Source organism: Aureococcus anophagefferens (assembly GCF_000186865.1).
Source record: "Aureococcus anophagefferens unplaced genomic scaffold AURANscaffold_3, whole genome shotgun sequence".
Classification (NCBI taxonomy): Eukaryota; class Pelagophyceae; order Pelagomonadales; family Pelagomonadaceae; genus Aureococcus; species Aureococcus anophagefferens.
The window spans coordinates 269008-284301 of NW_008705563.1; the positions used below are offsets into that span (position 1 = coordinate 269008).

Consider the following 15294-nt stretch of genomic DNA (forward strand, 5'->3'; position numbering starts at 1 on the left):
TCGAGCGCGACACGCCGCCGCCGACGGCGCGCGGCCTCGTCACCTGAGGCGCGCCCGCCGCCCTTTTGCGCCCCCCTTGTTCACCTCGCCTCGCCTCGCCTTCGCTCCGCCCCCGACAAACGTAGAATCTCTTGTTGCCCACGCGCCGGGGCGCTCTCCGCGGACGGACGCGCGCCGACGGCGCGCTCGCGCGAGGCTCGGGGCGCGGTCGGAGCGGCGGCCCTTTTTTGCAGCCCGACGGCACCCGGCCTACGCCTCGGCCGAGACGTGTGTCGCCGGCGCGCGCATGAAACGGCGCGGCGGCGGGATAGGTCGGGATCGGATCTCCAAGCGCTGCGGTCGAGGCGCCACTGACAAAGTCTCCGTCGTCGGCGCGCGCGCCCCAGGCAACGACCGTCGAGGCCGTTTCGCTGCGCAGCGTGCCCGCGGCCGACGCGTAGGCGACCCCGACGCCCGCCCACGTCGCGCCGCTCGGAGGAGACGTCCACAAAGGCGGCGCGCATCGCGGGCAAAGGTCTGGAAAGCCAGTCGCGATGTTCGACGGCAGCGACCGGTCGAAGCGGCAGATCCGCCTCGGCGGGCGCAAGACCGACTCGAACAGCGCGGAGCTCCTGCGCCGCGCGCGCGTCGAGCGGGAGGCGCGCGCGGCGGAGAAGCGGCGCCAGGCGTCGGCGCTCCGGCTCGCGGCGTGGTACCGCGGGCGCCGCGCCGCGAAACGGTGGCGCCGCGGCCTGCGGGCCACCTGGGACAAGAACGTGGCGGACCTCGGCGCGATCCAGGCCGTCTTCGCCGCGAAAGGGGCGGCCTTCGCGGCGCCGCCGGCGACGGCGCTCGCTTTGACGCGGGCGTTCCTCGCGTTCCACAGCGACCGCGACGGCGACCGGCTGGAGCGGTGCTGCGCGCTGGCCGTGACCGCGCCGCTCCCGCGCGTCGTCGCGAAGCGCCTCGCGGACGCGGCCGTGTCGCGCCTCGAGGCCGCGGCGGACGCGCCCGGCGGCGCGGACCGGCGCCACTCGGGCGCGGCGCTCGCCGCGCTCGCGTCGCCCGCGGCGGATTTGTGGGCCGGCGCCGCGCGCGAGACCCTGCTCCTCGGCGCCGCGCCGCGCTGCTGCGCCGTGCTCGGCGCCGCGCTCGCAATCGGCGACGCGGCGCGCGTCGCGGCCGACGCCGCGGCCGTCGCCGTCGGCGCCGCGGCGAGCGCCGCGGCGCGGCCGTCGCCGCTCGGCGAGCGGGCGCTCGTCGCGTTCTGCGTCGACGTGCTCGGCGCGCCGCGAAACGCCGTCGCCGCCGGCGGCCACGACGGCTGGCTCCGGACCGGGAACTCGCTCCTCGCCGCGCTCGACGCGCTCCGCGGCGACCGGGCCGCGCTCGCCGCGGTCGCGCCGACGGCGCGCGGCGCGCGCTTACTGGCGGCGGTCTTCGACCTGGCCGCGCGCGCCGACGCGTCGCCCGCGCTCGCGCGCGCCGCGGCCGACGTCGCGACGGCGCTCGCGGCGGGCCTCGGCCGCGACGCCGTCGAGCGGTCCGAGGAGCCGGGGAAGCTCGGGGCCGGCGGCACCGTCGAGGCGACGGCGCAGCGCCAGGAGGAGGACGACGACGACGACAGCGACGACGAGCCGCGGACGGCGACGTCGACGACCTTAAACAAGGTCGTGCTCCTCGACGCCGCCGTCGCCGCGGCCGTCGACGCGCGCGACCGGTCCTTCGCGCCCACGGGCGACCGGTCCTGCGCCGCCGACGTCGCGCGGCTCGCGAAGCCCTTCGCGGCCAAGCTCTTCGCCGACGCGGCCGACGACGACGCGCTGGCCGCGGCGGCGGCGTTCGGCGCCGCCGTCATCGCCCGCGCGGGCCGCGCGCCCCGGAGCCGCGTGGCCTTCGGGCACCAGCCGACCCTCGTGTCGGCCGTCGTCGACGCCGTCGCCTTCGGCCGCCGGGGGGCGGCGGTGGACGGCCTCTGGCGCCTCGCGGCGACGGGGCACGACGAGGCGGCGCTGTCGCTCTTTTGCGTCGCGTACTCGCAGCGGCTGCTGACCATGGACGACGAGACGTTATTAGCGCAAGGGACGGGGACGATCGCCGCCGTCGTCGCCAAGCTCCGCGATTTCCTCTACGAGACGCTCTGGGTCGGCCAGGTTTTGCAGGCGCAGGAGCCCGCGGCCTGCGGCCGCCTGCTGCTCGTGGCGGCGGCGGCGCGGCTGCTGAGCCACCTGCGGGACCGCGTGGGCCGCGCGCCGGGGCTCGACGGCGACGACCTGTGGCGCTGGCGCGACGTCCGCTTGAGCGAGCGCCTCGCTGAGGATTCCGCGGCGCCGCGGCCGGACTCGTCCGACGACGACGACGACGCCATGGACGTCGACGCGCAGGCGCTGCCCTGGGCGTCGAACTCGGGCCGGCGCCGCCGCCAGCCCATGGACGTCGACGGGCCGCCGGCGGCCGCGGCCGACGACGGCGCGGCGCTGAGCCGCGAGCCGCGCGTGGCCCAGGTCCTCGCGGCCGTGCCCTTCGTCGTGCCCTTCGTCCAGCGCGTGGCCCTGTTCCAGGCCCTGGTCGACGGCGACCGCCGCGCGCACCAGTCGGACGCCGCGGCGGCGCTCGCGGCGATCCGGCCGCTCGGCGTCCGCGCGAAGGTGCGGCGCGACGCGCTCTTCGACGACAGTATGGCGGCGCTGGCGGACCTGCCGGCGGACCAGCTCAAGTCGCGGGTCCAGATCACCTTCGTCAACGAGGCGGGCCACGAGGAGGCGGGCATCGACGGCGGCGGCGTCTTCAAGGAGTTTTTAGACGAGCTCTCGAAGGCCGCGTTCGACCCGGAGCGGGGCGGGTTGTTCCGCAGCGCGACGGACGGCGCGCTCTACGCCGGCGGCGGCGCGCGGGACGCGTCCACGCTGCGCAAGTACGAGTTCTGCGGCCGCGTCATCGCGAAGGCGCTCTACGAGCGCGTCCTGGTCGAGCCGCGGTTCGCGCGGTTCTTCCTCAACAAGGCGCTGGGCAAGTACAACTACTTCGACGATTTGAGGTCGTTGGACGCGGGCCTCTACGCCCAGCTGTCGCGGCTGAAGAACCTCGACGACGCGGACCTCGCGGCGCTGGATCTGCGCTTCGAGGTCACGTCCGTCGACGCGCGCGGCCGGCCCGGCGACGTACCGCTCGCGCCGGGCGGCCGGGACACGGCCGTCGACGCGTCGAACCGGGCGCGCTACGTCCAGCTCGTCGCGCACCACCGCCTCAACGTCGAGACGCGGCGGCCCTCGGCCGCGTTCCTCCGGGGCCTCCGCGCCGTCGTGCCCGCGCGGTGGCTCAAGATGTTCGACGCCGAGGAGCTCCAGACTTTGGTTTCGGGCGACGACCGGCCCCTGGACGTCGAGGACTGGCGGGCCCACGCGCACTACGGCGGCGGCTACCACCCGTCGCAGCCCATCATCGCGTGGTTCTGGGAGGTCGTCGCCGAGTTCTCGGCCGAGGACCGCGCGGGGCTCCTGCGCTTCATCACGTCCTGCAGCCGGCCGCCCCTGTTGGGGTTCAAGTGCCTCAACCCGCTCATCTCCATCCACAAGGTCCAGATCGCGAGTGACGAGGAGCGGCTCCCCACGGCGGGCACGTGCATGAACCTCCTCAAGCTCCCGAACTACTCATCCAAGGCCGCGCTCAAGGAGAAGCTCCTCTACTCCATCCGCAACGCCCACGGCTTCGAGCTCTCCTGAGGACGGGGGTGCTACTTAAGGGGGCGCCGTCGCCGTCGATGGGGTCGGTCGTGCTCGGCAACGCGACGGAAAGATCCTGTGGCGACAGAGATCGATGCGATGCCATGACACGGAGCGGGCAGCCTCTCTGAGGCGCTGACGGCCTCTGAGATGCCGCGCTGATCGCCAGGGGCCTCGCGGATGCCGCGCGCGCTGCTGGTCGCGGCGGCCGCCGCCGTCATCGCCGCCGGCGACGACCACATGACCTGGTCCCAGGCGTCGTGCGTCCTCAAGGGCCGCAAGCTTGCGTATTTCGGGGATTCGCAGTCGCGCTTCTGCTACTACGGTCTGAACGCGTTTCTGGGCACGGGCGCGCTGCGGTCCCGCGAGTTCAGCGACGCCGACGACGGGAACCTCGGCGACGGCCCGGGGAGCGACGACTACGACGGCGTCGAGTCGTGGAACGCGAACGGCCTGCTCCGGCCGCAGGCCGCGCACCGCATGCACGCCTGGGCCACCTTCGACGACTTCCGCACGGATTATTACTTCATTCAGGGCGTCTGGTGGGACGAACAAGACGAGACGGCCGTCGGCCGCGACGGCGCCTCCATCCGCGACGTCGTCCGCAACGACACGACGCTCGCGGACGTCGCGCGGACGCTGGACGCGGATTATGTTGTTTATAACATGGGCTGGTGGCAGCTCCTCGACGGCTTCACGGACTACAAGTGCGGGCGCGGCGCGGCGTCCCGCGGCCGCAACGACCGTTCAAGAGACGCGGGGACGACGGCGACCCGTCGTAGGCGCGACTGGTCCGACGCCTGCGAGGCCTGGTACGCGGCGACGCTCGAGGCCGTCGTCGACGGGCTCCTCGACGCGCCCGGCCGCCTCGGCGTCTACCGCACGTCGTCGTGCTGCGGCAAGGAGATCGACGACGTCCGGGACGCGTGGCGCCCGTCGCTCGAGCGGCAGAACGCGGCCGCGGCGCGCGTCATGGGCGACCGCGGCGTGCCCGTCGTCGACGTCTGGTCGCTCTACGGCGCGGACGACCTCGACGCCCACACCTTCGACGGCCTCCACGCGTGCGGCGAGCCCGCGCCGCCGACGCCCGCGAGGCTCTTTTCGACGCGCTCGCCCCCTCCCGCGCAGGAACGTGGCCATGTGCCACACGTGGAACACGATGGTCTTCCGCGCGCTCGACGCGCGCGCGGGCACGAAGTGCTTCGAGGGGGCCTACGCGCCGACGTACCGGCCGACGGCCTACGCGCCGTCCTACGAACCGACGGCCTACGCGCCGACGCCCCGGCCGTCGCCCCGGCCGACGCCCCGGCCGTCGCCCCGGCCGTCGCACCGGCCGTCGCGGGAGCCGACGACGGCCGCGCCGTCCCAGGCGCCGTCCCGGGAGCCGACGTCGCGGACGCCGACGACCGTCGCGCCGACGTCGATGAGGCCGACGACGGCGGAGCCGACGACGCGAGCGCCGACGACGACGGAGCCGACGACGCGAGCGCCGACGACGACGGAGCCGACGACGCGAGCGCCGACGACGGCGGAGCCGACGAAGCGAGCGCCGACGACGGCGGAGCCGGCGAAGCCAGCGCCGACGACGGCGGAGCCGATGACGCTCAACCCCCGACGCTCGGCCCGACGGCGGAGCCGACGACGCGACGGCCGTCGACCGCGGCGCCGACGTCGCGCGGCCCGACGCCGCTCGACTCGTCGCCCCCGACGCCCCCGACGCCGCTCGACTCGTCGCCTCCGTCGCTCGCGCGGACGCGCGCGCCGTCGCCGCCGCCCGCGGCCGCCGACGACGACGCCGCCGCCGTCGACGCGGCGTCGGCCGCCGTCTTCGCCGCCGTCGCCGCGGCCGCGCTCGCCGCGGCCGCGCTCGCCGCCGCCGCCGCCGCGCGCCGCGCGCCGCGGCCCGCCGTGCACTCGCGCGACAAGGAGTTCGTGAGCCTCTGCGTCGACGCGGCCCCGCCGCCGCCGCCGAAGACGCCGGAGAGGCGGCCCGACGGCGAGCTGGAGGACCTCGAGCTCGAGCTCTGGGAGGGCTGGACGTCGTCGCGGTCGCGCGACCCGGACGGCTCCCCGCCGGACTCGCCGCCGCGCTACACGCCCGTCTTCGCGACGCCCGAGCGGAGCGGCGACGACGCCGCCGCCGTCGGCCGCGCCGCCGGCGCCGGCGCCGCGGTCCGCGCGCTCGACCGCGACGGCGCCTTCGACGACGGCGAGGCCGACGGCGGCGTCGGCGGCGGCGCGCGCGACGGCCGGGAGGTCATGGGCCTCATCGCGCTCGCCGACGTCCACGCCGACGACGACGACGACGACGACGACGACATAATTTGACAAGAAAATTAGGCCCCGTCGGGCTGGAGTGGGAGGAACGCCGCGGCGACGAAAAGAGCGACCCTCACGAGGGCCGCGAGGAGCGGCCTCAAAAGCCGCGGCGGCCGCAGGCCGAGGAAGCACAGGATCGCGTCGGGGTCCCGGTAGAAGCCCTCGCCGTCGAGCGCGTACGCGTCGAGCGCGACGACCTCGGCCTTGCTCAGCCGGAAGCTCGCGGCGCCGCAGTTCTCCTCCGCCTGCGCCTTCGTGCGCGCCCCGGGGATGGGAACGACGCCCTTGCAGATGCACCAGTTGAGGGCGACCTGGGTCGTCGTCCTGCCCGTCTTCTCCGCGACGACCTCGAGCGCGCGGAGCAGCGGCCGCGCCTTCGGGTTCGCGACGTCGTTTGCGTGCGACGCGCCGAGGCGCCCGGACGCGAGCGGCGCCCAGGCCAGCACCGTGACGCCGAGCTCGGCGCAGCACGCGAGCAGCCCGTCGGTCTCGGGCTTCCTGCGGAGCAGCGAGAACTCGATCTCGTTGAAGCGCAGCGGCACGCCGCGCTCCGCGAGGAGGCCGTGGAGCCGCCGCAGCGCGCGCTCGCCAAAGTTCGAGCAGCCGACGTGGTCGACGAGGCCCGCGCCGACGGCCGCGGCGAGGCCGTCCGCGAGCGCCGCGAGGTCGCCCCTGGGGAAGTGCACGAGGAAACCGTCGACCTTGGCCGCGCCGAGCGCGTCGAGCGAGTCGCGCAGCGACGCGACGAGCGCCTGCGGCGCGGCCGCGAGCGAGTTGAACTTGGAGACGACGAAGGCCGGCCGCCGCGTCCGCGCCCGGAGCCCGCCGAGGCAGGCCTCGCTCGTCGGGTAGGCCTGCGCCGTGTTGAAGAGCGTGACGCCGGCGTCGAGCGCCGCGACGTAGGTGGCCTCGAGCGCGCCGGCGTCGAACTTCGCGGGGTCCGTGCCCCACTTGTTGCAGCCGATGCCCATGACGAGGTCGGGCATTGGTGCTGCGTGCCCATCGGCGCCTCCATCGGCAGCCTCTTCACTGTGCGGTATCACAGGGAAAGGTCGGAGATTTGAAGGACCGCGCCGATGGTCGTCGACGCCTCCATCGGCGCCGGCAGCCTCTTCAACGCGGCTGCATCGACAGGGAAAGGTCGTGGTTTTTGAAGACCGCTCCGATGGACCGGGCGCGCGAATAGACTCACCGACCACGCGCGCACGCGCCGTTCAACGCGACCGCACCGCACGCATCGCCAAGCACCGCTCGACGAACCGCGCCGCCTACTCGACCACTCGGACGCGCAAAGAGAACACCGACAGCGCTGCACGATGGCCGCGACAAAGCGGCGCCGCACGGCCTCTTCGTCGTCGCAAATACTCGCGACCCCCATCGACGACTGTCGCAGCGAGATTCCCGAAGTCTCTCTCCGATTGCGCGACGCGCTCAGTTGTAAGGTCTGTAAAGACTGGCTCGACGACCCCATCGTGCTCAATTGCGGTTTCGCGCGGCGTCCCCGCGCGCGCGCCGGTCGCCCGAACTCCCGACGCCCGTCCCGCCGCGCGCGCGCCGCGTCGGACCGCCGCCCGCGCAGGCCACGCGCTCTGCCGCGACTGCGCGACGCAGTGGTTCGCGCAGCCGCAGCGTCCGACGTGCCCGACGTGCCGCCGCGAGGTGTCGAAGCGCGCGGCGGTGACGAAGGCGCACAGCGTCCAGAGCGACCTCATCGCCGCCGTCGCGGCGGGGCGCGCGGCGTGCGAGGTCGCGGGGTCGCCCGCGCCGAAGAAGGCGCCCGCGAGGTGACGCGGGCCCGCGCGCGCGCGGGTCGGGCTAACGAGACGCGCGCTACGTTCGCGACGACGCCCGGGGCCTCGATGGCGCGCAGGAGTGGACCGATCGGCGCTACGATCCGTGCGCGACTCGGCGTTGAGGCCAATATTGAGAGCAAATTACCACTGTGACACAACCCGAGTCGACACGCGCTGTCGAGCATCTGGCGTGGCTGCTGGTTGTGTGTCCGTGCGAAAGCTGGACGGCCTGTTTTTCGCGGCCGACGCCAATCCTAGAAATCCAAGACGGCCTGTTTTTCCCGCTCTAATCCTAGAACGCTCTTTCGCGGCCGCAAAGTCCAATCCTAGAAACTCTCCGCGTTGCACGCCATGAAGCTCCTGACGCTCGCCGCCGTCATCGCCGCCGCCGGCGCGCTCGCGAACCCTCTGCAGCGCATCCGCAAGGACTACATGGCGCTGTCCGTGCGCGCGTCCCCGCGCCACGTCATGCGCCCGCGCACGGACGACGGCCGCCGCCAGTGCGCGGCCATCGCGGCGAAGATCGCCAACGCGACGCGGAGCGGCGAGTTCGTCGTCGACGTCTTCGAGTCGGCGGCGCGAAAATACTCCGTCGACGACACGACGGCGTCGAATGGCGGCTTGCTCGGCGAGCGCATTCCACAGGGAACGATAAGGTCCAAGGCCCTGGACCGCCACTGCTTCACGGCGGAGCTCGGCCAGGTCGAGGGGCCCTACGAGTCCGAAGTCGGCTGGCACCTCGTTCTGGTGCCCGAGCGGCTCAACTGCTTCAAGGACGACGGCTACACGCGCATCGAGCCGCGGCCGATGGTGGAGGGCGGCGCCGAGGGCCTCGTGCGGAGCGTGCGCGTCCGCGGCGAGGACACGGAGCAGGCCATGGCCGACGAGGCCGCGGCGAAGACGCTCCAGACGCTCGCGGCGTCCCTGCTCCTCTGCGGCTTCGTCGCCGAGGGCGCCGCGGCCCTCGGGTCCGCCCTGGAGGCGTTTTCTTAAACAGCGATCGCGCTAGAACCAGCACTCCGTCGCGTTGCCGTCCGCGTTGAGGTTGATGGCGATGGTCCCCGCGTCGTACAGGCCGCGGATGATCTCGAACCAGTGGCTCGGCATGGCGTTCTTCCAGGACTTGGCCATGACGCGCATGAGCTGCTTCGACGCCGCCGGGAGGAAGGTCTGGGACCGCATGAGCAGCACCCAGTCCTCGCCCATCTTCGTCCGCCGGACCGCGAGCGCCTCATCGCCGACGGGCGCGTCCTCGCCGTCCTCGAGCGCGCGGGGCCCCAAAACGTAGTCCTTGGGGTAGGCGACGCCCGTCTTCGGGTCCGTCCAAACGTCGCTGGCCTCGCACTCCTTGTCGAGGAAGCGGCGGATCGGGTCGATCTGCGCGAGGAGCTCCGCCTCGGCCTTGGCCTGGGCGAGGTGGCGCGTCAACGCGAGCTCCTCCTCCTCCTTCTTCGCCTTGTCCTCCTCGCGCCGCAGCCGGTCCTCCTCCTTGCGCTTCTCCGCGGCCGCGCGCGCGGCCTCGAGGTTCCGCTCCTTCTCCGCCTCGATCTCCCGCTTCATGCGCTCCCGCTGCTCCTCGGCCTCGAGGCCCCGGGCGCTGAGCATGACCTCCTGCTCCATGGCCGCCTGCTCCCGGCGCTCCATGGCCTCGCTCCACTCGGCCTGCTGCGCGGCGACCTCGTCCTTGAGCGCCTGCGCGTCCTCCGTGAAGCAGCGCTGCTGCGTCTGGATGAGGTGGAGCTGGTGGCGCTTGAAGTCGCCCATGCGCGCGGACGCCTCCTTCTCGTGCTTGTAGAAGAGGACCCTGAGGTGGTAGTGGTCGAGGTTCGCGCGCTGCGCGATCCACCACTCGCGGACGACGGACGCGGCGCGCGTGCGCTCGTCGCGGTTCCGCGCGTTCGTGGAGTGCTTGCCCGCGCCGTCCCAGGGCTTCTTGTAGTTCTTCGGGCCGTCCTTGTTCCAGGGCAGGTGCGCGGTGAGCCGCGTGCTCTGACTCGACGCGGACGCCGCGGACGCGACGGAACCGCCGCGGGGCGGGGGCGCCGACGACGCCCGGGACCCGTAGCCGAAGCCCTGGGGCTGGGACGACGTCGACGACCCCTGCTTGTCCAGCGCGAGCTCGCGCTCGAACTGGAGCCGCGTCTTCTCGAGCGACGTGAGCTTCGACGACGCGCGGAGCTTCGGCTGGCCCAGGCTCAGCGACGGCACCTGCTTCTTGCCCTTCTTGCCCGGCTTCTTCTTCTCCGGCGCGCCCTCGGCGGACCCGATGCCCGGGAGGGACGTGCTGCTCCGCTGGTGGCCCGTCTGGTCGACGACGGCCGCGACCTCGCGCGCGGCGCTCGCCTTGCCCAGGGGCTGGAGCGTGATGCGCGGCGTCGGCGGGTCGTCGTCGCCGCCGCCCCCGAAGAGCGAGTCCGTCGACGCCGCCCGCGGGAACTCGCCGTCGCCCGGGTTCTCGGGGATGTAGGCGCGCTTCTGGCCCAGGCGGCTCTTCCGCGCCTGGGGCTCGGCCTCGTCCCGCCCCTTGGGCGCCATGGGTACCGCGGGCGCGGGCGGCGGGGGGGAGCGGGGCGGCGGGGCGGCCCGACCAGCGCGGCGCTCCCGGGCGGGCCTCGTTGATTGATCGACAACTCGAGAGAGCCGATGGGGTTATTGACGGCAACATCACCGATGGTGCCCCCCAGACGAGTTGGAAGCTCGAGTGGACTCCGCCAGCTTTTCCGACACACACGGTGGCCGAGAGCCCCACGACGCGTGAACGATGCCCCGGGAACCGGACATCCCGCGCGCCTACCACAATGGCGTCGACATGCTGGACACGCGCAACTGGTCCGACAGCGCCTTCGAGCACGGGCCGCCCCTGCCGCAGCCCGACTTCAGCGGCCTCCTCCGCGCGGGCAAGCGCCTGCCCGCCATCGGCCCCATGGGTGCGTCGCGATTGAAAAAAACGCGCGCGCGCCCCGCGACGCCCGCCCCGCCCCGCAGACACGTGGGGCACGCGCATGGTGAAGAGCGGCGCGTTCAAGGAGCAGGACATGTGGGGCAACCCGAAGGAAGAGGAGGCGCGTGGTCCCCCGAAAGAAACGCCCGCTATGAACCGCCCCCCCCCCCCCGCGCAGTACGAGGTGCACTACCCCCACGAGCCGCCCAAGGGCAACATGTGGATCGTCGACGGGCTGCCCAAGCCCTACAAGCACGGGCGGACGCCGCGGCAGCTCTTCGAGGACACGTTCGACGACTACGGCAACTTCAAGCCCCAGTACCCGGACTACTTCGAGCCGGGCAACGCCGTGCGCCTGCGGGCGGACCACAGCCTCGTGGGCATGGTCGGCTGGGTGCGCTGGACCTACGGCGAGAACGACGACGACCCCGAGGACGTGAGCCTCGAGACGCTCGACCACTTCCTGCGGCGCTACCACATCATGGGCTGGGTGCGCATGTCCAACGGCGAGGTCCACCGCGTGGACCGCGAGGAGTGCGAGGCCTGCGAGCTGCCCGACGACGTCCTCGCGGAGTGCAAGGAGTTCATCGAGAACAACCTCGCGTTCAACCAGGACATGATGTACCGCGCCAAGCACGGCGACGACTACCAGGCCGAGTTCGACCGCAAGGACGCCTACGACCTCGAGCGCGAGCGCTACCGCCGCAGCGGCGAGAAGGACCCCGAGGCGGAGAAGGACCGCGCCGAGTACGAGCGCAAGAACCCGCTCCCGGGCAACCTGCCCAAGGACTTCTTCCACCAGTTCGAGCCCGACTACGACCCGGAGAAGACGGGCGAGGTGCCCGACCACGAGCTGCCCGGCCGCGTGCGCCTCGACCACTCCAAGCACGACGGCACGTGGCAGTTCCGGAAGGACGTCGACACGAAGGCCGACCTCCTCACGGGCCAGCGGCCCCACGTCCAGTACTGGTGAGGCGCCGGCCGCGGGCGCCGCGGCGGCGCGCGCGCGCCGGGGGGCGGCTAAGGGCGCGACGGCGGCGGCGTCCCATCGGGTCGGCGCGTCCAGCGACATGATGATCGACCTCTGCCTAGAGGTCTTCAGGCCGCCATCTCCAGAGACTCACACGTGATCAAAAGAAACTTCAGCAGGTCTCGATGGCCATGAGGCGGACCTTGGCGCCGAGGCGGAGGTCCTTCGCATCGCTGGGCGGGTAGGCGACGAAGACGAGGACGTCGGTGGTGTTTGGCGGCGAGAGGGGCTGGTCGGCATTGGGGGGGTTGAAGGAGGGGGCGCCCTGGACGTAGCGAGTAGGCGTCGGGACGGCGCCTACGGCAGCGTACGACTGGGGCCTCGGCTGAGAAGAACGATCGCCCCAGTGGCCGTCGACGATGAAGGGGAGGGTGATCGAGTGCGCGAGGACCTTGTGGCAGAGGAACTCGTGAACGCCGTTCTTTTCGTAGCTTCCCGGCTTCGTCTTGACGGTCCAGCAGTGGTCGCGTAGGGCGCGGCCGGCGTGGACGGCGGCGGTCGCCACGTCGAGGCTGGCGGCGCCGGAGCGCTCGAGCCAGAAGCAGCCGGGGCCGAAGTTGGCGTACGAGCTCATGACAGAGAGGACGAGCCCCGGCCGTGTGCCAAAGGCGACAGGGAAGCGGATGCGAGGCATCTCGGCGAGGCCGCGGCGGACGTCGTCCGAGGCGTCGTACTCCCAGCCGCTTTTGGAGCCGTTGGCGACGAAGGTCCAGCCCGGGCCTGGCGTGCCCAGCGGCGCCCGGGAGAAGTCGGGCCGGTCCGCCGTCGGCAGCCGCGTGAGGTAGTCGCCGTTGCAGGCGTCGACGAGGCCCTTCGCGCCAAAGGCGGGCGCCGCGGCGAGGGCGTCGCGCGTCGCGGCGGCGAGGGGCACGGCGTCGACCCGAGGGTCGCTCCTCGCGGCGGCGACGACGTACGCGACTAGGTCCGCCATGAGGAGGTGGGCGAACCAGTCGGGGTGGTTCAGGTCGCTCATCCCGGGATGCGGTGGTCCGCCCCCGGGATGCCACGCGTACGTCATCAGAAAGGTGCTGCGGTTGTTGCCTCCGGTCGATGCCCCGTGGAATGCGAGCGCGGCGGCCGCATCGGCGGCGTCGCGGTAGCTGACGAGCGGGAGGCCGTAGCGCCTCGCGACGGGCTCGAGGGCATCGTCCTGGTACCTGTAGTCCGTGGGCGGCGCGGCCACGATGGTGCTGAGGAGGAGGAGCGCCGGCGGCGCCTTTGCGGCCGTCTGGAAGATGCGCCGCACGAGCAGTTCCACGGCGCCGCGAATGCGCGCGTATGGGTGATAGTTCCGGCTCTCCTCCTTATTCGTAAAAATGTCGTTGACCGTCTCGTCGAGGATGAGCAGGTCGGCGTCGGCCGTCTCGGCCGGGTCGAACCGCGCCAGCGCGTACATCGTCGTGTACCCGCCGCGGCCGAGGTTGCGAAGGCGCACCTCGCACGACGGCCTCGCAGCCCGGAAGCCCTCGACGAGCCGCGTCGGAAAGGCGCACGCGCCCATCGTGGCGCCCGTCGGGTCGGCGCACTTGGCGCCCTCGGTCACGCTGCCGCCTATGACCACCACGACGAGCGGGCCGGTCCTCGCGTCGCACGCCGCCAGCCGCTTCGCGAAAAGCTTCAGAGGACCAAAGACCTTCGTCTCCTGGTCATTCCGGCGCACGGCGGCGCGGAATGCCCCCGGACCGAGCGGGTAGCACGCCGGTCGACCGCGCAGGTGCGCCACCGTCCCCAGCTTCGAGTGCTCCAGCGTGAACGTCCCGCGCCTCCCGTTGCCGCACGTCGTCTCGCCCGCAATCGAGGCGGCGCCGCACAAGTTGACCTTGGCTGTCGCGCCGCCCTGCGTCCGCTCCACCAGGTCGAAGCACCCCGAGACGAGCTCCGACCCTTGCTTCGTTTCCTCCGACCTCGAACCGCCGAAGAGAAGCAGAAGGCACGCACATACGCGAAAGAAAGAGCCCCTCGAGCTCATCTCCGGGATTTTTGTGGGGTTTTGTGGTGTTTTTTTCGAACCTGCGCGGGGACCGGGTCGACTGCGCTCGTCGACGACGCGCGGAAGTTGCAGAGGCGGGGCGGGGACCGCGCGGCGCCCCGAGGGCCGGAGAGCGCGGCGTTTCGATCGGATTATCTCGGACCGCGGGGTGTGCCCCGCGGGGGCGGGGCCGTGAGGCCGTGCGCGCAGGGCCACCCGAAGCTCGTCGGGACGGCGCGGCGCGAAGGCCGGTTCCGACCCCCCCCCCGCGTGCGCCGGCGCCGAAGCGAGGCGGTTCGCCCGATCGACTCGATCGCCGGGCCCCGGAGGGGCCACGGGATGCGGCCACGGTCGCCCAGGCCGCGCGCGAAGGCCGTAAGCGCGCCGCGAGGCCAGACTACGCCTCGAGGCGGCTGAGCCGGTTTGATTCGCTCGTCGCCCGTGGCCCGGTCGCCCGTTTTGGCCGAAAGCCGTCGCGAGCGCTCGATTTTTCGGGCGACGTTCAAGGAGGGGGGTCGGGGACACCATGACGGGACGCGGGGCGGCGCTGTAAGGATTGGGGCGTGTGAGAGTGCGTGCGGGCGTGTACGCGAGGAGATGATCTCGATGTCAGCTACTAGTACCTTGTCGGCGACCCGGGCGTGCCTGCTCGTCGCCGCGGACTGATCGAGCCCCGTGAGCCTCCCGTCCCCCCGCTCCTCCCAGGCCCCCTACGTTTAGCGAACCCCCCCTGGATCCATAAGCACACTCACACAAGACACCACACACACAGGAGCACCCTACCCTGCCTTCACCATCGGCCTTACCGAGCCTCTACCGGCTCTACTGGTCCTCTCACACATTCCTAACATACTCTGTGTCTCTATGGGTTATGGGCCCACTATGCGCTCCTGCGCGCGCGCCCGGCTAGCCGCCGGGCGCAGCCTGCTCGCGCGACACCCACCGGGTCCCTCGCGCAGCAACAGGGCGCTGCGAAGCGTCCTGCGGCACGGCAGCGCGGCGAGGCAGCCCGCGCCCCGCCGCGCAGCCCATTTTTCGCCGCGGCTCTGGCCGCGGCGGGGCGCGGCTCCTCCTGCCTTCCGGGGGAGTCGCGCGCGGCGCCCTTCGGCGTCGCAGGCCCGGAGCCACCTCCGGCGCCAAAACGACACGCGCGTCTTCCGAACGGACGAGAACGCGAACGAAGGGCATCGCGGACACGCGCCACCACGGCGCCCCGCCGCCCGCCCCCTCTGCGGCTCCTCCCTCCTCGCGGGGGAGTCGCCCCGCGGCGCCTCCTCGGCGTCGCGCTGGCTCGCCGCCGCCGCCGCCTTTCTGCGCGAACTCGCGCGGGAATTAAGACAGTCGACGAACGGCACGTCACACGACGCTCCGCCGTCGGCCGTCCCCGCGGCTCTCCTCTCCTTCCGGGGGAGTCGACCGCGGCGCCTCTCTGGCGTCGCGCAGACCCGGCGCCGCTACCGGCGCCAAACGAGCGAGCGAGCTCGAAAACGACAATCGACATCAACGTCACGTCGCAGCGCGAGGCCGGCGGCCCGCCTCAA

General features: G+C 72.7%; 4 protein-coding genes across 4 annotated transcripts; 2 read left to right on the forward strand and 2 right to left on the reverse strand.

Moving 5' to 3' along the window:
• Positions 1-2408: 2408 nt before the first annotated feature.
• Positions 2409-3738, forward strand: AURANDRAFT_52421 (hypothetical protein; the record flags this gene model as incomplete). The annotated part of the gene is made up of 1 exon (XM_009035360.1): positions 2409-3738. One exon carries the CDS (start codon positions 2409-2411, stop codon positions 3699-3701), a length of 1293 nt encoding a protein of 430 aa, XP_009033608.1.
• Positions 3739-6202: 2464 nt separating this feature from the next.
• On the reverse strand, positions 6203-6934 carry AURANDRAFT_13232 (hypothetical protein; the record flags this gene model as incomplete). The annotated part of the gene is made up of 1 exon (XM_009035842.1): positions 6203-6934. A coding segment is annotated over one exon (732 nt), but the record flags the coding sequence as incomplete, so codon positions are not given.
• A 1884-nt stretch (positions 6935-8818) lies between these two features.
• On the reverse strand, positions 8819-9577 carry AURANDRAFT_61545 (hypothetical protein; the record flags this gene model as incomplete). Its single annotated transcript, XM_009035841.1, has 1 exon — positions 8819-9577. The coding sequence occupies one exon, from the start codon at positions 9575-9577 to the stop codon at positions 8819-8821; it is 759 nt and encodes a 252-aa protein (XP_009034089.1).
• Positions 9578-10574: 997 nt separating this feature from the next.
• AURANDRAFT_61546 (hypothetical protein) lies at positions 10575-11727 on the forward strand (the record flags this gene model as incomplete). The annotated part of the gene is made up of 2 exons (XM_009035361.1): positions 10575-10740; positions 10799-11727. 2 exons carry the CDS (start codon positions 10575-10577, stop codon positions 11725-11727), a joined length of 1095 nt encoding a protein of 364 aa, XP_009033609.1.
• Between the last annotated feature and the right edge of the window lie 3567 nt (positions 11728-15294).